Source organism: Rattus rattus, chromosome 16 (genome assembly GCF_011064425.1).
Source record: "Rattus rattus isolate New Zealand chromosome 16, Rrattus_CSIRO_v1, whole genome shotgun sequence".
Lineage (NCBI taxonomy): Eukaryota > Metazoa > Chordata > Mammalia > Rodentia > Muridae > Rattus > Rattus rattus.
The window spans coordinates 13,891,703-13,915,347 of record NC_046169.1 but is presented as its reverse complement, the minus strand read 5'-3'; the positions used below and the strand labels follow the sequence as shown (position 1 = coordinate 13,915,347).

The 23,645-nt window shown below is 50.9% G+C and overlaps 1 protein-coding gene across 1 annotated transcript in view; it reads right to left on the bottom strand.

Annotated features, from left to right (window-relative positions):
• Adap1 (ArfGAP with dual PH domains 1) overlaps positions 1 to 23,645 on the bottom strand; it is a 53,411-nt gene that overhangs the window by 14,950 nt on the left and 14,816 nt on the right. Inside the window, exons 2-4 of the mRNA XM_032886440.1 lie at positions 20,491 to 20,621; positions 14,640 to 14,731; positions 4,752 to 4,834 (exon numbers count right to left, since the gene is read on the bottom strand). Coding sequence (XP_032742331.1) covers positions 4,752 to 4,834; positions 14,640 to 14,731; positions 20,491 to 20,621 — 306 coding nt within the window. The remainder of the gene's footprint in view (positions 1 to 4,751; positions 4,835 to 14,639; positions 14,732 to 20,490; positions 20,622 to 23,645) is intronic.

Sequence of the window (23,645 nt, the reverse complement as noted above, 5' to 3'; positions counted from 1 at the left end):
GAGAGGAGGGAGAGGCAAAGGAAAGAAAAGAGAGAAATTCGGGAAGACCGAGGCACCCGGAAGCCCCATTGCCCTATGAGGGGCACATGAGTTGGTGCTAAGAGGAAGAGGCCACTGTAGTCGCGAGTTGGATGTGACAGAGACATTTGGGGACATGAGCACAGAGCAGTTCCAGGTCCTCTGGGTCCCCAGGGGCTCCCAGTGGCCTTCTCACTGCCTTGCCTGGTCCTTGAGTGTGGAAACTGTGGCTTTGAGCCTCGCTCTTCTGAACACAACCTTGAGGTGACATGGGGTGTGACAGTGGGTAAAAGCAGGGTAGATCCTGACTGTGTCCCCCTCACACTAAGTTCTGCCCCTTAGTTCTCAGGTATGGTGGGGCAAGAAGGCTAGCCACTCACAGTGAGAAGCTCTTTAAGGAAAGGAACAGGCCTGGTGGTAGTGCCTATTATCCCAGTTCTTCAAAACCCAGAACCCTCCTTCCAAAAAAAGTGAATAGGTGTGGGGCCCCTGAGCAGCCGGGATCCGTCCCCTGGGGGATGAGGTTTGTGAGTCCATCTGTAGTGTTGCTGAGTGTGTGGGGCACAAGAAAATAGAGAAGCCCAGGTCGGGGAGGCCGCTCCTGGCACTATTTCTCCTCAAACCCCATTTAGATGCTAGTGTCCAGCCCCAGACAAAGGAGACCAGCGGGAAGCACAGTGGCATCGTAAAGCCACCTCCTGCCACGTTCTAGCCGGTGGTGACGGTCCTCCAGCATCTTAGCTCAAAGTGCACGCCTGAGGAAGCTGTAGACACAGGACTCCCAGCAGAGGAAGTGCAGACACCTTTCCCTGGTCTCCTTTGCCCATACCTCTTCCTGCTCTCCTTGGTCCCTTGTGCTCCTCACTGCTAAATTCTGCCTCCCCACACTGCCATGGTAACAACCCACACCTCCATCCCCCTTGCCCAGGTGGCAGCTGAGAATGCTCTACCCCAATTCACCTCCAGCGGGGCAGCTGAGAGGAAAGACGCTCACGGTCGCTGGCCTCACAGCTGAACCACATGTTGCCTGGCCAGGCCTAAAGTACCAGACGGCCATAGCTTAACTGTGTGTACAGAGCCCAGTGGGATAAGCCGGCTTGGGACCCGCTGAAGGGTGCCCTGAGAACTTCCGGGAGGCTGCGCTATGGCTACACCATTAGCGTTTGCTCTTTTGAGTGTGTGTGTGTGCGTGTGCGTGTGTGTGCGTGTGTGTGTGTGTGCCAATGCATATAAAGGCCAGAGGACAACCTCAGGTGTTTCTTTTACTTATGTCCCACTTTAATTTTTAACATGTGTTTCATGTGTGTGCATGATGAAGAGTACACGGGTGTGTGGCGGTGTGCATGTACCATGGCACATGTGTGGAGGTCGGAAGACAGCTTGTGGGAGCAGGTGTTCTCCTTCTAAGGATCAAGTCTATTCTTAGTGGTGAGTAACATTTGCCACTGATCCATCTCTCTAACCCTGCTACCTTATTATCTATCTATCTATCTATCTATCTATCATCTATCTATCTATTATTTATATATCATCTATCTATCTATCTATCTATCTATCTATCATCTGTCTATCTATCTATCTATCTATCTATCATCTGTCAATCATCTATCATCTCATCTATCTCTATCTCATCTATCTCTCTATCTATCAATCATCTATCTATCTATTATCTATCTATCATCTATCTATCTATCAATCATCTATCTATCTATCTATTATCTATCTATCATCCATCTATCTATCTATCTATCTATCTATCTATCTATCTATCTATCTTGCAAAAGGGTTTTTTCTGTGTAGTTCTGGCTGGCCTAGAACTCACAAAAATCCACCTGCCCCTGCCTCCTACGCACTGGGGTTGTGAGTGTGTGCCACTATGCCTGGCTCTAATTTTTTGATAGGGCCTCTCATTGGCCTGTAGTTCACTGAGTGGTCTAGGCTGGTGGATGGTAAGCCCCGGGAATCCTCCTGTCTCAGCACTGGGGTTATAAGAGCCTGCTTCAAAATAGTGTATGTATGTGTGTGTGTGTGGGGGGTGGTAGGTGCCTATGGAGTCCAGAACAGAGTTTTAGGTCCCCAGAAGCTGACAGTTGTCAGCCACCCAATATGGGTGCTGGGAACAGAACTCCAGTCCCCTGGAGGGAGCAGCAAGTGCTCTTAATCACTAAGCCAGGCCTACTTTTCTTCAAACATGGGTCCTGGGGATCAAACTCATGTCCTCATTCTTGGAAGGGAACACTTTTTGGCTGAGCCACGTCTCCACCACACCCAGTTCTAACAGGACTCTGAGTGGACCTGGCCTGGGTTGCCCCTGAGTGGCCATGTCACCATCTCCTGAGCTCTATATATGACCTGGAGATTCCCAGGCCCTCACTGACCTAAGTGCTTGGCACTGAGGCCTAAAGCACCTGCATGATGCTTGCTGGACCTCCAGCCTGCCTTGGTTTCTGTGGCCTGCATGCCCTCCACTTCCAGAATCCAGATCTCTACTCTGCCAGGACCAGCCCAGTTCCAGAGGCAAGCATGTGTCCTGGACTTCCCATCTCCCCAATCACGATGACAGGCAAAACACATACGCAATCAGACCCGCCTGACCAATGAGACGGCATTCCCTGATCTATACCCTCTGCTCACTTCCTTCCCCGAGCCAGTGGCAACGAGAGGTCAAATTTGGGCCAGTTAGAGTAAAACTGCCCCCAGAGGGTTCAGACGTTAATCCAGAAAAGCAGAACGAGGAGGCAGAGAGCGAAGTCTGACATCACTGTTTAGACACCTAGATCAAGCAATGACTGCTTCACTTATGCGAATCCATCCACGTCCGGTTTTCCACACTCCCGACTAAAACCAGAGGGTACAGATGACAGCAGAGGCAACCTATTCAGCGACCGTTCTCACCGCTGACACTAGGCTGCACGCTTTGTTATAAGTGGCTCTTGGGGGAGCGTGTGATGACGCGTACCTTTAATTCCAGCACTCGGGAGGCAGAAGCAGGCAGCCATCTTTGAGTTTCAGGCCAGCCGAGGCTACACAGTGAGATTCCGTCTCTAAATCAATCCATCCAATCAATCAATCAATCAATTCATCAATCATGTGTTTGTGATGAAGAGGAAGCATGTGGGCCAGGGCTGCGAGTTTGATTGGCACTTGCTCCCTTCCACAGTCCCTACAGTGTTACTAGGGACGATGAAGGCACTGGTGTCTGAGGTAGAGGGCCATGGAATCACAGCCATGTGAGCTGAGCACTCAGCCAGGTCCCACACTCTGTGGTGAGGGGTGGGGAAGAATCCTACTGCCACACACGCTATCCCCTTTGGCCTTACTGCTGAGAGGCCAAGTTCCAGAGCAAGGAAAGGGACAAGTGGACCAGTATGGAGAGAGAAGGAGAACACGCCCACTAGCCCTGCTTGCAACTGACACAAGAGAAGGGAACCAAACAGAGCCTTGGAGAGGTGGCTGAGTGACTGTGTGAGGGGTGGAAGGAGCATCTAAGACAGCAGGCAGTGGGGGCCCGTGTGCCCATTGTTGGACTAGCTGGACCCCAGTGTATATAAGCCATTCTAATAAATGCCTTTATAGAGCTGATCCTCTAGAGACCCCTGAATAATACAGTCCCCATACCAGGCTTGAGGTCCCACACGCCAATGGGGCTTCTCATTGCACAGCGGGGCACAGTGGGACAATGCAGTTTTACAAATGAAGGGTTCCTTTCAGCCAGCCCTACCCTATCTGCCACAGGAAATAAAGTGGTTGTGCTGGCTCTGTGCCAGGGCGGACCCACAGAAGCAACTGCCTCTGGGACTCAAAATCCAGTCACCCAGAGAAGGCCAGAAGAAGGACCTGGAAGATAAGCGTCAGAAAGGACCTCTGTGTAGTTATGGTGTGGTGGCCCCTGTAGACTAGAGGGGGCCATTTTCTCCCCTATAGGGGGTGGCGATATTAGGAGGTGTGGCCTTATTGGAGTAGGTGTGGCCTTGCTGGGGGGGAAGTGGGCTCAGTGTCATTGTCTCTTCCTACTGCCTGCAGACCCGGTTGTAGAGCTCTCAGCTCCCTCTCCTGAACCCTGCCTGCCCGCATTCCGCCATGCTGCCTGCCACGATGATAATGGACTGAACCTCTGAAAGTGTAAACCAGCCCCGGTTAAGTGTTTTCTTTTGAAGAGTTGCCATGGTCGTGGAGTCTCTTCACAGCAATACATTTCTAACTAAAGCAGATGGGGACTACTTCAGACTTTTAGAGCTGTCCCAGGAACCATTGCTTAGACTCCAGGTCTAATACCCACCACATACCAAATATAGAAGCATCAAGACACCAGCCAACCCAGGTCGGAGGTCTCTTGGAAGCATGCAAGACACATACTTAATAAATAAGACAGTACTAGCCAGTAGCCCATCAACTGAGCCAGTGACGAGGAGATGAACTCCAGAACTCTCAGGTCACCCTGTCCTCTGCAACATGGTCCCATCAGCCCCTCTCCACAAAGCCCCAGAGCCCACTGGAGTCAACAGCATCAGGCAGGCCCAGGGGAGGCAGTGGCCTCTGACCTGGCTGTCTCCTCTGCTAGTGTGGGTGTGGGTGCTGGCCTACAGTAGTCCCTTTCAACTGTCCAACATAAGCCCACAGCCCTCCTGAGGCCCCCAAGGGAGGAAAGGATGATCACAGACCCCAGCAAAAGGACACCACCACAGGTTTGAAACATGGAGCCAGTCTGAGATACCGGGGAGGGCACAGCTCACCTGTAGAGTATGGTTCCTGTTTCTCCACATGAAGGAATTCTTGCCTCTCATACTTGGCACGGATCCACTGCTCACGTAGGAGTCTACAAAGAGAGAGGGGACTCAGATGGCTGTCTGGACCCCAAGTTCTAGTCAGAGAGCCACCATGGTCCTAGCTACCCCTGATAACCAACTTTCAGGAGCCAGAGGTCAGCATTGGTGGCTTCTCAGGCAACTCCCCACATAGGATGCTCTCTGTTCTATTTTCAGGAGTCCCTGGTTCCTACCCCTCCTGGCCCTCTGGTTCCCAGCTCCTGCTTCATGATCACTGAAACAGTCAAGTGGCAGGTGGAGAACCTGAGCTCATTCACCTAAAACACCCCACAGGCCCTTCCTTGGTTCTGCCGCTGACCCTGTGTGACAGTTTTTCCATTGTTAACACAACACTTAGGATCACCTAAGAAGAATCTTCATTCAAGGATTGTCTAGATCAGGTTGGCCTGCGAGTGTGTTTATTGGGAATGATGCTTGAAGAACCAGTCCACTTCGGGTGATACCATTCCCTAGGCATAGGGTCCTCGACTGTGCAAGAGAGGAGCAATTCAGCTGCGAGTAAGTGAGCATGCATGCATGCATTTCTGTCCGCTCTTGTCTGTAGATATACTTGACTAGCTGCTTTGAGCTCTTGTCATTGTGACTTTCATTGTAACCTGAAACTGTCTTAGTTAGGGTTGCTCTTGCTGTAATGAAACACCATGACCAGAAGCAGCTTAGGGAATGAAAGGAGTTATTTGGCTTAGGCTTCCACATCACTGTTCATCATTGGTGGAATTTAGGACAGGAACTCAAGCACAGCAGGAACCTGGAGGCAGGAGCAGAAGCAGAGGCCATGGAATGGTGCTGCTTACTGGCTTGCTCCTCATGGCTTGCTCAGCCTGCTTTCTTACAGAACCCAGGACCCCCAGCCCCGGGGTGGCCTCACCTGCAATGGACTGACCTTCTCCAGTCAATCACTAATCAAATGCCCTATAGACTTGCCTGATTTTCTCAACAGGATTCTTCCTCTTGCATAACTCTAGTCTGTGCCAAAGTGACATAAAGAACTGGCTAGCACACCAAATAAACCCCTTTTTCCCATAAGTTCTTTTCTGTCGGGGTATTTTTAACACAGTGACAGAAATGAAACTGGGATGCCATGTGACCCCCCTGTGGTTTTGGCCACATCTCCACCTTACCAAGTCTTAGATCCTGTGTGGGACTTCCCACTGACAAGCTCTGCTGGACATCCCCTCACAGAAACCTCAAGTGTAGTGACTCTGACAATCCCCTCGGCCCCAGCCCCTCACAGTGTCACTCTGGCTTTGTGAATGTAAGTTTCCAAGCTCATAGTAGCACCATCTTGGCCTTCCTGGGTGGAAGGATGATGGTTCAGACCCATCCATCTCCTGACATCACAGTCTTTCACTAACCTTTCTAGTCAGGCCTTGAAATGGCTTTCCAGCCAATACAAGGGCAGTTGCTGTCAGGAAGAGAGGGCTGGGGAGATGGCTTAGTAGGCAAAGCACTTGCCTTGTAAGCATGAGTTCAAGCCCTAGCACCCACCTTAAAAAGTCAAAGCCAGGGGTTGGGGATTTAGATCAGGGGAAGAGCGCTTGCCAAGAAAGCGCAAGGCCCGGGGTTCGGTCCCAGCTCCGAAAAAAAAAACCAAAAAAAAAAAAAAAAAGTCAAGGCCAGCACAAGGAGTTAGATGACGGGGTGCCTAGGGTTCCTTGCCCAGTCAGTCTAGTAGAACTATTGATTCCAGGCCCAGCAAGTGAAGTAACGTGAGCAGTCCTTGAGAAATGACATCCAAGGTTGCAACACACACACACACACACACACACACGAACACTTACACACATACACATATGCAGATATAGATTTGACTAGTGGATGTACCTGACATCTTAGGGGAAGATGTGGGATGAGGGAAAGTGAGCCCAGAGACATGGTTCAATCACCATGGTAGCCTTTCTCTGTCCCTAAATCACTGATCAACAGGGCTGCCACTAAGAGACCCTATAAACAAACACAGTCATAGGGCTCAAGCCCTCTTCCACGGGGTCACCATTTTGCCCGTTTATATCTGCATAGGTCTTGTTCCAAAGATGCCTGCCTTCAAGGTTACTATGAGTCAGAATGATGCAGCTTTCATAACATCAGTACCCCTCCCCCCGCCTACCCCCTCTGTGTGCTTGTGGCCTGGGAGGAGCCAGCTCCTTTCCAGGTTGAGGAATTCTTTGGGAATGTGTCTACAAATACCCACTGTGAGGTCTCAGTGACCATAATTACTATGACCCTGCCTGAGTCATGAGGCCTTAACCTAAGGCCTTCCATATCAGGAGAGCCCACGTGCTGGCTATCTCACATGTTACATACACTGTGATACTCAAATACTCCACATGGCTATGAGGAAGCAAGGTTGGTCCAGTATGGGGAGGGGCGGAGTGGAGTCCACACAGAGGCTCAGGGCCCCCTGTCCCAGCTATTGAGTCCTCCATATCCAGGAAGATCACAACACCAGGATGCAGAGGCCTTACCATCACCCTTCAGTACCCCAGGACCATGATACATTCTTCCCACCTGAAACCGATCCAGAGGTAGGCTGCAGGTGGCTGCTGTATCTGGATCCAGAGGAGAAGCAACAGAGGGCATGGTGGTTTGAATGAAAATGATCCCCATAGGCTCCTGTGTGGGGATATTTGGTGCTCAGTTGATGGAACTGTTTGGAAAGGATTAGGAGGTGTGGCCTTGTTGGAAGAGGTGTGATATTAGGGGTAGGCTTTGAGGTTTCAAAAGACTCAGGCTCTCCCCTGTCAGTTCTCTGCTTCCTGCTTGCAGATTAAGATGTGAGCTCTCAGTTGCTACTCTAGCTGTGTAACTTGTCTCTGCCATCATAAACTCTAACCCTCTGAAACCGGCCCAATTAAATTGTTTTTCTTTTAAATAAGTTCCCTTCGTCACAGTGTTTTATCACAGCAATAGAAAAGGAACTAAGACAGACGTTGGTACCAGGGAGTGGACTATTGCTATGACAGACTTAATCAAGTAGGATTTTTTTTTGGAGGAACACTTTGGGACTTTGGACTGGGAAGGCTGTTAAGCGCTATAAGCAGAGCCTAGTGGGTCATCCCAGTAGGAGCTGAGAGGACAGTAGTGCTGAGACATATGGACCATGGAGGTCAGTTCAAGAGGTCTCAGAAGGGGGCAGCGGTATTCGCAACTGACCTAGAGACCATTCTAGTGATCTTTTTGGGCAAAGAATTTGGGTATCTTCTGCCCTTGTCCAAAGATTTTGCATGAAGCTAAGTTGAAAAATTATGGGCTCATTTCTGGGGTAGAAGAGATTTCAAGACACTCAATGGTGGCTCTGTCAAGGGGTTATTAGGAATAACTCTTACGCAGGTCTATAATGAAAAGGAGCAAGTGGGGCAAAAAGAAATGCAAAATATATCATGAAAGAACACCAGGAAATCCATGTTGGAGCTGGGGGTTGCACAGAGAGAGCTGACGGGGTTAAGGAGAGATCCTCCTCTTCATCTGAATAAAGGGAGAGGTACCCTCAGGGCAAGACCCCACCCAGCTATGCTCCCAACTTGTGAAAGGAAAAGCCCTCAGGCATTTTCTCCTTCTAAAAGGGAACAATAAATAAAATGGGGTGCAGATGTCATTCAAAGGGAGCCAGGGCTCACCCCAGGTAGGCGGCTGAACCCAGCAGCATTGGTCATGTGGTTCTGGCTTTAGACATCCAGAAGGATACATTAGCAAAGAGACTGCAGAATCTTGGTTCACAGGCGAGAAACGCCACCGCCACCAAGGCCAGGAGTGTGTCAGGGGAGTCCCCCATGGAGGCCTGGAAAGGCCATCCTGTGAAGCTATGAGCACGAAGCCTGGGTTGTGCTGGAGACCCCGTGGTATTGGAGATTCCAGACCTTTGGGATACCTCTCAACGAGATGTGCAGGAAGGGAGTGGAGCGGCCCAAGAGAGAGAAGTGTGGGGCAGTCAGCAAATCTGGTAGAGAAGTAGCTAAGCCCTTCGACCTCAGACACGGAGCTACGAGATTTGGAGTTTGCCCTTCTCTGTTTCCATCTTGCCTTGGGCCATTATTTCCTCTCTCTGCACCTGTTCCTCCCTTTGGGGGATGGTAATAAATATATATCCTGTGCCGTTGTTTGTTGGAAGACGTGATTTGCTTTTGCTTATATAGGGGGTTACAGTTCAGAGGCTGCCTGGATGTCGAACTTTGAACTTTACGACATTGTTAAGACTGTAAAAGGCATTGGGACTTTTGAGCTCGGACTAAATACATTTGGCATTATGATATGGCCAGGAGCCTGGGGAGTGGTGAGGAAACAGATCATGGTCGTTTGTGTGAGAATGGCTCCCACAAGGCCCCCATGTTTGAATGGTTAGTCCCCAGTTGGTGGGATTGGTTGTGGGTCAAGATGTAAGCTCTTAAGTTGCTATTCCAGTGTCTTTGCACTGTCTGAAACTCTAACCCTCTGAAACCATGAATGTCATTAAACTCTTCTTCTTTTTTTTTTTTTTATTTATTTAATGTAAGTACACTGTTGCTGTCTTCAGACACACCAGAAGAGGGATCAGATCCCATTACAGATGGTTGTGAGCCACCATGTGGTTGCTGGGATTTGAACTCAGGACCTCTGGAAGAGCAGTCAGTGCTCTTAACCACTGAGCCATCTCTCCAGCCCCATTAAACTCTTCTGTAAGTTGCCTTGGTCACGGCCTTCTGTCACATCGATAGAAAAGTAACTAATTCACAGGGTGCAGGTCCATGAGGGGACAAAGCCGTACTTTCCTGCCAAAGCTGGCCTGCTCAGAGCCCTAGGGCATGACTCCTCTCACCGCCCTCCCTGAGGCTCCCCGCAGCTAGCAACCCCTTGGAGACTCTCACATCCCTAGCTAGGATAGATCCTTTCTTATTCTGGGAACCCAGTGGGAGGAGAAGCCACACTCATAGGCTCATCTCTCTCTACCCATCCCAGGCTAGCTAGCCCGTGTAAATACCGAGACAGGATTACAGCCAAACTCCAGGTATTATGCTATCTATGGTCCTGAACCCCCAAACCGCTGAATCAGCCTTCTTTGGAAACTCTCTTAGATTAGACAAGTCAAATCTAAGAGAGGCCAGTACAACTGGTGACTCAGGCACCCACAGAGAGACCATCACGTGAGAGAGAGAGCTCAGAAGTAGCCCTAGACAGGGGACAGCTGTAGGAGGAGCTGACCTGGGTCTCAGGCTTGCAGATGAAGGAGTGGGGAGCGTGAATTATTTGTAATATTCGAAGCACTCAGTATTGGACCCAGCTGCCAGGCAAGCGCTCAGCCACAACAGCGTCTCTGGGTCCCCGCTTTTCTTCACTTCCAGTTTGGGTGTTTGAGGAAGCTGCAGCAGAGCACTGTCTGGGTGCCGGGGGCCACTGCTGGGGAACCCTAGGATTTCACTGTGTCCACTGGGTTCCCCCCACCCCCGTGTGCAGCTCCATCTCAGGCCACACAGGACTGACCCTCTAACTAACCTCCTGCTTCAGAGCCTCAGGAAGGGGGGCTGGGGGGATCCCTCTGAGCACCTCTGTACCTCCGACACAGTTTATCAGGGATTCTGTTTCAAGGCACAGAATAGCCCCCTCCCAGTCCTTCCCCAGGCTGGCCCAGGAAAGGGTCCTTCCTTGCAACTCCCATCAACAGAAGGCCACATGGCTTGACACCTGACCCTCCCAAGCAGTGCGCGATGCAACTCCAGTTCCAAAGACACAAAGAGCTACAGGTCATAGCCGCCACCTCGTGTCTTCCAGAATTGGGAGGAGGCAGACCAAGGCTGTGGCTGGGACATCCCAACTGCCCACAACCTGCTCTGACAGGCCCGAGCGCTAGACAGAGCTGAGGGCTTCGTTCCCGCACCAGTTCATGCCGGCACACGGCACTGACTCGATTACCCAGCACTGTATGGTTCACATGGGCTTCTCCACTTGAGCTTTACCGCCCGCTGTGTCACATCCTCAGTAGCAATCTGTGGTCAAATGTCTCCAACTCTACTACCGTATGAGCCCCTCAATTTACACACAGTCTCCCCTACTCCACGACGACCCTCGATCCACGCAGACTTACACGCAGCTACCCGTCACAACATACACATCACACACTCGCATGCATTACACTTCGCCGAGGCTCATGCATGGCCTCTTGTCGCAGCACCTACGACCTGTCCGTGGACTCATATACCACCTCTGCTAGGTGACATCAGGACCCAAGAGACCTTAGTCTAGGATGCTCACTCAGTGGAGAGGGCCTGGTGGCCGGCACCACGTAGAAAGATTTGTCTGGTGCCCTTCTTGTAGCAGTGTGGACCATTTCAGCCCAGGCCAGGAAGTACTGGCAACAGAAATGCAAATGACCCTGACCACAGAGCAGTTGGTGACAAAAACCACATCTCAGAATAGTTGGTTACAGCATGGACTTCCTGACCTGTAGTGGGAGCCTAGCAGATTGAGGGCGGATCCCTGTAGGTGAGGGTTAGGTCACCCTCCTCCCCGCTCCTTGGGACATAGGCGTGAATGCAGTCAGACAGTAAGGCACTCATGCTGAGAGTCTGAGAGTCGGGGACCACAGATAAGGTTGCCTGTCACCTGGCGTGCCCAGCTTCTCTTCCACATAACTGGCCCCAGGGCCTCCTGCCTTTTCCTCCTCCTCCTTCCCCCTCTCCTTCCCTCTCCCTTCCCCTCCCCCTTCTCCTCACACTCCCACATCCTCCTCCTCTTCCTTTTCTCTCCTTCCTTCCCTCCCCTCTCTCCTCTTTCCCTCTCTTTCCTCCCCTCCCCTTTGTCCCTCTCCTACAGCCCTGCCTCCTCCTTTTCTCTCCTTCTCTCTACTCCTCTCCCTTTCTTCCTTCTCCTCACAGTCCTCCCCTCCTCCTTACACCCCTGCTCCCTCCTCTTCTCTTTCCTTTCCTCCTCCTCTCCCTTCTCCCTCCTCCTCCCTCCTCTTCCTCTTCCTCCTCCTCCTCCACTCCACACCTTCTTCCCTCCCTCTTCCTTCTAAGTTACTTGTTCCAAAGACACACCCTGGCCTCTCCTGCAATCAAGAGATCAGGACTGTGACCTCCCCTCCCGCTCCCTATTCCCAAGCAGTCTCCTCTCCTCTCCTCCTCCCCTCCCCTCCCCTCCTCAACCCCTCTCCTCCTCCCCCCCCCCCCCCCCTCCCCTCCCCCCCCTCCCTCCCCCCCTCTTCCTCCTCTTTCCCCTTCTTCTCCCCTCTCCTCTCCCCCTCTCCCCCTCCTCTCTCTCCCTGTTCTTCTCCCCTCCTCTCCTCTCCTCTCCTCTCCTCTCCTCTCCTCCCCTCCCCTCCCCTCCCCTCCCCTCCCCTCCCCCCCCCTCCCCTCCTCCTCCCCTCTCCCTCCTCTCTCTCTCTCTTCTCTCCTCTCCTCTTCTCTTCTCTATCCTCTCTTCTCCTCTCCTCTCCTCTCCCTCCTTCGCTCTCAATCCCTCTTCTCCTCCCCTCTCCCCTCCTCTCTCCTCTCCCTCTCCTCTCCTCTCCTCCCCTCTCCTCTCCTCTCCTCTCCTCTCCTCTCCTCTCCTCTCCTCTCCTCTCTTCTCCTCTCCTCTCCTCTCCTCTCCTCTCCTCTCTTCTCCTCTCCTCTCCTCTCCTCTGCCCACTCCTACAGATTCAAGGAGATCCCCCTCTCACTGTCCTGGGTTAGACCCTGCAAACACTAACAGGAATGCCGACACCAAGGGCAGCTAGCTCCCACCAGCTCCTCCAGGGGGATGTGGAGCTGCACAGGTCAAAGTCAAGGCTGCAGAGGTGACCCTGGGGACCTCACTGGGGAGCAGCAGCCTCCCTCCCATGCCAGGTGTAGGTCACCTCAGGACCTTGGGTTTACCAAGTGAGTCAACCCAAGAAAAACGCTGAGCAAACATGAACCTGGGTGGGGCCCAGGTGAGGTCAGAACTAAACTGCACCAGGCTTGGGAATGGCGGGTAGAGGCAGAGTGCAGAGGGAGGGGGAGCGGTGGCTGTGCTCAGGAGTGGGTCAGGCCAGGTCCTCACCCTGTTTCTGTGAAAGAGAGTTACTCCTGGAAAGTTCCAGAAGGGCAAGCAACTTGCACAGACAGCCATGCAGCTGCCTCAGGGTTGGCCTCGCTCTGACCCAAGTCAGGGTGGCTTCTGCCCGCCCACAGAATGGGGATTTCCAGTGTGGATCCCTGCCCCTGTTTCCTCCAGGAGGCTCTCAACCCCTCTGGGACCCAAAGCCTCTCCTCAGGGGTGACAGTGGGTGGAGTGAAGTCCCTGTGTCCACATGCTGGGTCTCCCTGACAGCACACCAGTCATCAGAGGAGTGGGTATGAATGACCTCAGCCCTCAGCCCCATTCTGCTTAGAGAAGTGAGCTGCAGAAAGTAAGGCCAGGCCCAGAGACTATCCAGGAACTGAAAGGAGAGAGAGAGAGCCATTGTGGAAGTCAGCACCCAGGCCAGGTGGGCACAGTGCTTCATGAACAGAACTGACCCTGTGGCTAGGCCCTGCCACTCTACCTGATTTCCTGAATCCTCGGGGCGGGGGGGGGGGTGCCAGGCACCCAGAAGACAGACATGGTGGGATGCCCTGCCCTGCCCTTTAGGAACCCTGAGACCACTAAGAAAGTAGAGAATCTAAGGATCGAATCTAAACGGCCCTCACCTCAGCAGGACTGAGAGGTGCCACACGGACCAAGCCTTGGGAGACAGAGCTGGAAGGGGGTTCCATATAGGTGTATCCCAGACAAAGGCCAAGAGGGATCCAGCTTCCCCACTCTCCGCTACACATGCCAGGAGGAAGGGGCTTACACAGAGAGCTAGGGCTGGGAACCTAGGAGAGAGGGAGGGCAGAAGGACCAAGCTCACAGTTGTCACTGGCTTATTATGACTGTCCCTACTAGCTTGGAAGATAGGGAAACTCAGGCAGAGAGAAAGTAGGTAACTAACCCTTTGTCCCTCTTCCTGCAATTTCTTGATACCAGGTGGCTGGTTCCGACAAGCAGCTTCTTAGATCTTCCACCCAGGCCACTAGGAGCATCCAAGAGGCCCAAGACCCACTTAAGACTTCAAGGAGGTAGCTTGATGGCCCCCAGTGTACCCAGAAGCTATAAGCAGTAAAACCAGGATGGTGGTTCACAACCTATTTCTAGTACTCAGGAGGCTGAAGCAGAAGGGAGAGGAGTTACAGGCTCGCTTGGGTTACCTACAGATCAAGACCCTTCCGTAAGGGAAAAACGATAGATAGATAGATAGATAGATAGATAGATAGATAGATAGATAGATAGATAGAAAGATAGATAGACAGACAGATGATAGATAGATAGATAGATAGATAGATAATAGATAGACAGATGGTAGATAGACAGATGATAGATAGATAGATAATAGATAGATAGACAGATGATAGATAGATGGTAGATAAATAGATAGATAATAGATAGATAGATAGACAGATGATAGATAGATAGATGATAGATAGATAATAGATAGACAGATGATAGATAGATAATAGATAGATAGATAGATAGATAGATAGATAGATAGATAGATAGATAATGGATGGATGGATGGAACATACATACATACCTACATACATACATACATACATACATACATACATACATACATTCATTCATACATGGATGTGGATAGAGGCCAGGTAGTGGAGATAGCCAAGGCCCTTCTCACTGGGCTTCTGAGGACCTGTCCCACAATCTTTCCCCAAATACTCAAAAGTTGCAGCCCCCACTGAGTGCCCTCTAGGCCTGCCCAGTGCCACCCAGGGCCAGGCCCAGCGCTGTTTACCAGCTCCCTGACAGAGGTCTTTGTGTACTCACTGGCAGTCGGAGAACGTGGGCCGGTAGTAGAAGGGTGGTACTTTGGACTCAAATGTGGCTCTGGCAGCCTCGTTCCCATGAGATGTCATGAACTGCAAGAGAGAGGAGCAGGGTCAGAGTCGAGGACCCGGGATCCTGGGACAGTAGTAGCTTCTGGGTCACTGCTCTCCTTTAGGTCACCACAAGGTCATCTGACCCAGGATGTTGAGATCTTAGCTGGGTGGAGATCCCTTGGGCTGGGACTCCTGAAACCATCCTGTCTCAGGTACATGGGCTCCCAGTGAGCAGGGAAGGATAGTATATAGGAGTGTCCTGAAGAAAAGTCCCAGAGGGGCCAGTGACAGGACGCAGCAGGTTAAAACACCCTTCACACCAACCAAACGACCCAAGTTCAGTCCCTGGTCCCATGGTGTAAGAAGTAAACTAAGGTGGGCTGGAGAGATGGCTCAGCGGTTAGAGCCCCGACTGCTCTTCCAGAGGTCCTGAGTTCAATTCCCAGCAACCACATGGTGGCTCACAACCATCTGTAATGGGATCCGATGCCCTCTTCTGGTGTGTCTGAAGACAGCTACGGTGTAATCCTATATAATAAATAAATAAATCTTTAAAGAAAAAAGGAAGCAAGCTAAGTCTTGAAAGCTATCCTCTGACCGCACATGCTCGGTGTGTCATGTTGAGCCTGCACTTGTTCACATACCATACACGGATTTACACACACAACAATATAATGCACTAAATTCAGGGGCCACTGATGTGGCCGAATTAGATTCCTGGGGCCTACATTAGAGAGGACCAAGTCGGGATGTTATCCTCTGACCTCCACACATGACATGCATGTGTGCATCCTCACATATACACATGTGTGCACACACACACAAATATATAACTCTCATAACATTTTAACAGCAACTCATGGACCTGATGATAGCTCAGCAGGGGCAGGTGCTTACTGTTTATTAAATTAAAAATTAAACACAACCCTGAGAGGCTGGAGTGTGGCTCAGTGGTAGAGCCCCTGCCTAGAATCCCCCAGTGAGGGGCTGGGGGCGTGGCTCAGTGGTAGAGCCCCTGCCTAGAATCCCCCAGTGAGGGGCTGGGGGCGTGGCTCAGTGGTAGAGCCCCTGCCTAAAATCTCCCAGTGAGGGCTAGGGTGTGGCTCAGTGGTAGGGCCCCTGCCTAGAATCCCCCAGTGAGGGGCTGGGGGTGTGGTTCAGTGGTAGAGTCCCTGCCTAAAATCCCCCAGTGAGGAGTTAGTGATATTAGACTCCAGGATCCATAACTGATACTGAAACAAAACAAAACAAAAACAAAAAACAAAAAAAATCAACTCTCAAGGGCTGAGGTGATTCAGCTGTAAAGTTCTTGTCTCACAAATGTGATAGCCTGACCCCATGTAAAAAGCTGATGCAGAGACATTCCCTGGTAATCCAACAGTGAAAGCAGAGACACGTGGAAGCTCGGAGACCAGTTAGCCTATTGACAAGGTTACAGGCCCACAAGGGAGTCTGTCACAAAGAGCAGAAAGGTGCCTGAGGAAGGTGTGACACCCAAGGCTGTCCTCTGACCTCCGCACACACTTGCACCCTTACACGCGTATACACTAGGTAACAAGCAGCCGCTCTCTGAGTCTGTCTGAATATGCTGTAAACCACAAGAAAGGCTGATCAGTTTGACTAAGCCATGATAAAAAAAAGTTTTCATGTCAAAAACCACCATGAGTAAAACTAAGACACCCGTGAAAATCTATTTTCTATGAGCCTGCTTCTTGGTTGGGCGAGTTTCCTGAACATGTCAAGAAACCGCAAGGGGTTAAAAGCAGTGGAGATGGCAAGGCCACCAAGGGAACAGAGAGCAGGCTGGGGACAGAGAAACTCCCTGGGGTTCTTCAGCTCAAGAGGAGGAAATTCCCAACCTCCCTGGGAAGAGCGCACACACCATCAGGTCTGCATGGGCATGAGGCGTGCGTGCGTGCGCATCAGCTGGTGTAGCCTCTTCCACTTTCGCTGAAGCCCTCTATGGCGGGATCTGACAAGTCTCTCACAAGCTGCCCAACTGCCTAGCCTCGGACCTTCCACCCCCACCTCCAAGAATGTAGGTCACCACCGAGTTTCCAGAAGCACAAATGTCACACTGTGAACCCAAGGGTTACAGAGAGAAAGGACTGAAAGCAACCTGAGGCCGGCGATCTTTGTACTCAGGGGGCCGAGGCAGGAGGATTGTGAGTGTGAGATTGCTCTGGGCTATAAAGAGAGAGTGCATCTCAGAATGAAGGAGAAAAAGAAGTAGGGTGGTGACCGAGATGTAATGTCAGCCCTGTCAGAGGTGGAGGCAGGAGGATCAGAAGTTTAAGGCCATCCTCCGCTACATAGTGCGCTAGAGGGCTACATGAGACCCCTATCTGTAACAACCAAAAACGGCGACAAAGAAGATAAAAGGAAATAGGAAACAGAAGGGGAAAGAAAGAATATTCTAAGTGTCCATGCAGAGAGGGCAGACAAGGTCCTCATACTCTAGAAACCATGGCGGCATACATGAAAGTCAAGATAGTCCGTGCGTGCGTGCGTACTAAAGACCTATGCATGCTCATACTGGCAGACAATTTCTAAAAGAGGCACAAAGCACTGGCCACGGGTGGCCTCTGGGGTGAGGAGGAAGAGGTGAGAAGCCAAAGTCAGGGGAAGGAGGAGCTATTACACCTTCAATGCTCTGCTGAGCCTGGCGAATGTGCCCTGTGCACAACTGTAGCAAATTATTAAAGCACACCAAACAGCGGGCTCAGGGGTGCATGCGGGTCATCCCAAGTACTCAGAAGGTTGGGAAGACTGTAGTACCAGGGCAACCTGAGCTACAGAGTGAGTCTGTCATTTCAGTGTATGTGTGTGTGTGCGTGTGCATGGGTGTGTGCACATGTGTGGTTTTTTGACACAGGGTTTCTCTGCGCAACAGAGCCCTGTTTGTGCTAGACTTGCTCTGTAGACCAGGCTGGCCTCAAACCCACAGAGATCATCCCGCCTCTGCCTCCTGAGTGCTGAGATTAAAAGGGTGAACCATTGTCAGGCTCTTTTACTTTTTAAGTCTTCTTATTGTAGCCCTGACAGACCTGGAGCTCGTTGTGTAAATAAGGCTGGCCTTGACCTCAGAGAGCTGTCAGCCTCGGATGGAATTAAAGGTGTGCACCACCACGTTCAATTTTATTTGTTTGCTGTTTCCTCTTTTCCGTGCCCACATGCCACAGCACGCATGTGGAAGTCAGCGCCGACTTGGAAAAGTCAGTCCTCTCCATCCACCACAGGGTTTCCCCGTGTAGTCCTGACTGTCCTGGAAATCATTCTGTAGACCAGGCTGGCTTCCAACTCACAGAGACCCTCCTGCCTGTGCCCCCCGAATGCTAGGATTAAAGGCATGTTCCACCACCTCCCAGTACAGAAAAAAAATTAAAAAGATATATATAAAAAAAATCTTGGGGGCTGGAGAGATGGCTCAGCGGTTAAGAGCACCCGACTACTCTTCCAGAGGTCCTGAGTTCAATTCCCAGCAACCACATGGTGGCTCACAACCGTCTGTAAAGAGATCCGATGCCCTCTTCTGGTGTATGTGAAGACAGCTACAGTGTACTTATATATAATAAATGAATAAATCTTTAAAAAAAAAATCTTGGGGCTGGAGCAATGGCTCAGCGGTTAAGAGCATTGACTCCTCTTCCAGTGGTCCTGAGTTCAATTCCCAGCAACCACAGGGTGGCTCACAACCATCTGTAATGGGATCAGATCCTTCTTCTGGTGTGTCTGGAGACAGCTACAGTGTACTCATATACATGAGATAAATACACAATAAAAAATATCTTGAAAAAAGTGACTCAAGAACAGTGATGTACAGGGGCTGGGGATTTAGCTCAGCGGTAGAGCAAGGTCCTGGGTTCAGTCCCCAGCTCCGAAAAAAAGAAAAGGAAAAGGAAAAGGGAAAAAAAAAAAAAAAAAAAAGAACAGTGATGTACAACCACAAACCCATTTCTTGGGCACCGGAGTCAGGAGGGTGAGGAGTTCAAAGTCATCCTTGGACACATAGCAAGTTCCAGGCTAGCCTGAACATGAGACCCTGTCTCTGAAATCCAACCAAACAGTTAAAGAACACTGAGAACAGTATACAATCCTTGAGATGTGAAAGACTGAAGACAGTACTGAAAAAGTGGGAGTGCCATCCTCTGTGGGGGCCCCTGTGGTCCATGTCCAGACTCCTCCAAGAACCTGTGAACGGCTCTCTGGCCTAAGCTGATGTTCCCTTTCCCAGTCAGAGTCAGGCATGGCCTGAGACAACAGTATTTCACCCTTGTGTCTCTGCTGGTTTTGCCCCCATGGAATCACTGGACCAAGGCAAGCCTGCCCTTAACACAGACGGAGACCATCTAATTGGCTTCCTCTCTAGGGTGGTGAAAAGGCTGACTTGGCAGATTGCCAAGTCTAACTGCCTAGAATCCCCCAGTGAGGGGCTAGGGTGTGGCTCAGTGGTAGAGCCCCTGCCTAGAATCTCCCAGTGAGGGGCTGGAGTGTGGCTCAGTGGTAGAGCCCCTGCCTAGAATCCCCCAGTGAGGGGATGGGAGAGTGGCTTAGTATTTAAAACTCACCCCCCAAGCTAAGAATACACTTCCCCAACCTGTCCGTGTTTTTTCACACTTCATGTGGAAACCTGCCCACACCCTGCCTAACAGCATCACACCAGCTGCCCTGTGTCCTGGGCTTGCGTTCACACCCATTTCCCACCCCTGCCTTCTCAGAGGCTGTGCAGCAATGCCCATTCCTTGCCTTGCCCCCCGCCCCCAGCCTGTCACACAGTAAGTGCCCATATGCTTCTGTGAGACGAATGGGTAGCTGTAGGTGTGGGTGGATGCATGGATGCATGTGTGGAGAGATGGGGATGGATGCATGGTTGCATGTCTGGATGAATGGATGGACAGCTGATGAGTGAGTGGCTGGGAGGGTAGATGGATATGGGTGAATATATAGCTGTGTGGGAGGAGGAATAGAGGGATAGGTGATAGAAGGATAAAGAGATACGTGGATGAGTAGATGGATGGACAGGTGGACGGATGGATAAGTGGATGAATACATGAGTGGATGAATGACTGGTTGGTTGGCTAGATGAATGGTGAGTGGGTGGATGGATGGGTAGGTGGATGGGTGGATGAGTGGATGGGTGGATGGGTGGGTGGGTGGGTGGGTGGATGGATGGATGGATGGATGGATGGATGGGTAGATGGATGGATGGATGAGTAGGTGGATGAATGGATGGATGAGTGGGTAGATGGATGGATGGGTGGATGGATGGGTAGCTGAATAGATGGATGGGTGGGTGGATGGGGGGGATGGGTGGGTGGGTGGAGGGGGGGGGGGTGGGAGGGGGGGGTGGGTGGGGGGGGGGGGGATGGGGTGGTGGGGTGGGTGGGTGGGTGGATGGATGAGTGGGTGGGTGGGTGGGTGGGTGGGTGGATGGATGAGTGGATGGATGGGTGGGTGAGTGGATGGATGGATGAATGGATGGATGGGTGGGTGGGTGGATGGATGGATGGGTGGGTAGATGGGTGGATGGATAGATGAAAGAATATGGGCAGACAGATGGACAAGTGCTTTGATATTTGTCACCACATGGCTCTTCAAAAGAACCAGCAATGAAACTGTCTGTTTCAGCTAGCCCAAGTCTCCTTCATTCGAGCTTAGGCTCTATGCCACAGCCTATGACCGCCCAGACCCTGAAGGTACCCATTACAGGAGATGAAGGAGCTCGGGTCATTCCCAGATATGGACACAGGGTCACCCACGCCCCTCACTCCACCCAGTACCCCTCTCCTGACTCATACCTCAACTTGGGCCTCATCCCAGGCATCCAGACGAACTGACTTCACCTTGCTGACCTGGGGGATGTTCCGGTGGATCCCAGAGCAGCTCAAACAGATGAACACACCCAGGGTGTAGGACGCCCAGTCAGGATCTAGAAGGGAAGGGCAGAGGTCAGGGAAGCTCAGCTAGCACTCCAGAGCATGCCCATGAGGAAAGCTCAGTCCGAGGTCAGGAGGATAGACATAGAGTCCAGTGGAGGGCCATGGCATGGGGTGGGGGGATGGGACTGAGCACACTGGGCAAGAGCTCTACCGCTGAGCCACAACCTAGCCACTCGCTAGAGCAGCAGTTCTCAACCTGTAGGTCATGACCCCTTTAGGGGCCAAACAGGGTCACTTATCAGATGTTCTTGCACATCAGATATTTGTTATTTATACCCACAGCAAAATTAAAGTTATGGAGTAGCAACAAAATAATTTTATACTTGGGTAGTTACCACAACATGAGGAACTGTGGTAAAGGGTTATAGCATTAAGAACATTGAGAACCACTGCACTAGGAGAGTCTATGCAAGAGCTAAACCACTGAGCCACACCACCAGCCCCTCACTGGGGGATTCTAGGCAGGGACTCTACCAATGAGCCATGCCCCCAGTCCCTCACTGGAGGATTCTAGGCAGGGGCTCTACCACTGAGCCATGCCCCCAGCCCCTCACTGGGGGATTCTAGGCAGGGGCTCTACCACTGAGCCACACTCCCAGCCCCTCACTCGGGGATTCTAGGCAGGCTCTACCACTGAGCCACATCCACGGCTCTCTTTACTTTTTACTTGAAACAAAGTCTTACTAACTTACTGCGGATGGACTTGAACTCATTCTGTAACCCAGGAAGACCCTGAACTTTTGACTCTCTGACCTCGGCCTCCCAAGATGCTGCAATTACAGACCTGCGCAATCCTGCACCAGTTAAGAATCTCTAAAAAAATTGTTTTTAATTACATTCATTTTTTAAATGTTAACAATCTTCTGTGTGTGAGTGTTTGGCCTGTGTGCATGTGTACTACATACACATGTGCGCCTGCTACCCAGGGAGGCCAGAAAAGGATGTCAGATCCTGGAACTGGAGTTACAGATGGTTGTGACCTGTCATGTGAGTCCTAGGAATCAAATCTGGGTCTCCCAAAAGAGCAGCAAGTGCCCTTAATTGTTGAGCTAACTCTCTAGCGCTCATCTATTTACTTGTGTATATATTCGTGTGAGTGCATGTGACTGTGTGGAGGTCAGAGGACAGCTTGTGGGGGGTCAATTCTCTCCTCCCACAGTGCAGGCCCTGGGAAATTAAACTCAAACCGTCAGGTTTGGCAACAAGTGACTCTACCCACTGAGCCATCTTCCCAAGCCAGAATGTCTAATTCCTTGAAAAACAGATGTGCCCAAGAGTTGACAAGGATGCAAACTATCTGAGATGCTTATGGGTTGTGGATAGGAATATAACTTTGCTAGTTGCCTTGAAATCAGTTTGGCAATTCTTTTCTTCTTTCCTTTAAAAAATCAAAAACAAAAACAAAACAAAACAAAAAAACAAACAACAACAACAACAACAAACAAACAGGCCTCCTATAACTCAAGCTGGCTTCAAAGTTGCTGTTTAGCTGAAGCTGGCCTTGAACTCCTGATTCTCCCAAATAACTGATTGCAGGCATGCACCACTAGAGTCACCAGCCACTCCTGGTGTAGCTGAACGGACATCTCCTGTACAAACCTGCCATTTCCCTCCTGGATTCTCACCTAAGGGAGATAGACATGCGCGTGAAGAGATGCTTTATCTGTGGTGGTCATACTTGCAATTGTTGGTATATTTCATTTCATTTGTGTGTGGTTTGTATGCACGTGAGGAAGCAAGAGGCTGACATCGGTGTCTCCCTTGAAGGGTCTCCACCTTGGCTTTTAACACAGGATGCCTTGCTGAACCTGGAGCTGGCCATTGCAGTGAGACGGCCTGGCCATCTAGTTCTGCGGCTATTCCTCTCTCTGGAAGAAGGGAACCGTGAATCCTGTTGGTAGAATATGGCCCTTCCAAGTGATGATTCATAACTGGAATTCCGATCTGATGGCTGGACTGTGGCCCTGAGTGGGCCAAAGGTAGCAAGCGTGGGCAGCTCAAGGCTGGAGGACGGAGTTCTGTTTCACCAAAGCATCAGGCATTCACATGGTTCCTGGGGATTCAAACTTGGGTCCTCACGCCTACATATACTGGTGGTAGTTAATTTTTTTTTCTTTTTTTCGGAGCTGGGGACCGAACCCAGGGCCTTGCGCTTGCTAGGCAAGCACTCTACCACTGAGCTAAATCCCCAACCCCTAATTTTGATTTTCAACTTGAGTTTGTTACTGCCAAGGCCCACTTTGGTGTGTGTGTGCCTATGTTAGCACTGTTAAGATCCTGAGGGTTCTGATCCAGGCAAATGATTATTAATTATTAATTCCTTGATCTATTCATAACAAGACAGCCTTATTGGAAGGTGGTAAAGAGCAGGAAATAGAGTCTTGGTTAGAGGAAGCAAGTGACTCAGGGTGTGGCCTTGGGGACATATCTCACTCTGGCCCCTTCTGATATCCACCTCTTTCCTCTGTTTCCTGCTCATCCTGATGTGAGCTGTTCTGCTCCTCCACTTCCTCCCCAGAAGGATGGACAGACCTTTCTGAAACCCAGAGCTCTGTTGCTTTAAGATGTTTCTCTTGAGCATTTGGTCACAACCACACAGATGCCTGAGACAGTATCCAATGATAATGTAAACAGAGTGTATTATTGAATTACAATCCGTATACAACAGCTGGTTTAACACTTGAAAATCAAGCGGGGGTAGCCCAGCAGTGGTGGCACACATCTTTAATCCCAGCACTCAGGAGGAAGAGATAGGTGTGGATCTCTGTGAGTTTGAGGCCAGTCTGGTCCACAGAGCAAGTTCCAGGACAGCCAGGACTACAAAGAGAAGGCCTGTCTCAAAAAACTGGGGCTGGAGAGATGGGTCAGCGGTTAGAGCACTGACTCCTCTCCCAGAGGTCCTGAGTTCAATTCCCAGCAATGTGAGTTCAATGGCTCACAACCATCTGTAATGGAATCTGATGCCCTCTTCTGGTGTGTCTGATAACAGCTACAGTGTACTCTTACGCATAAAA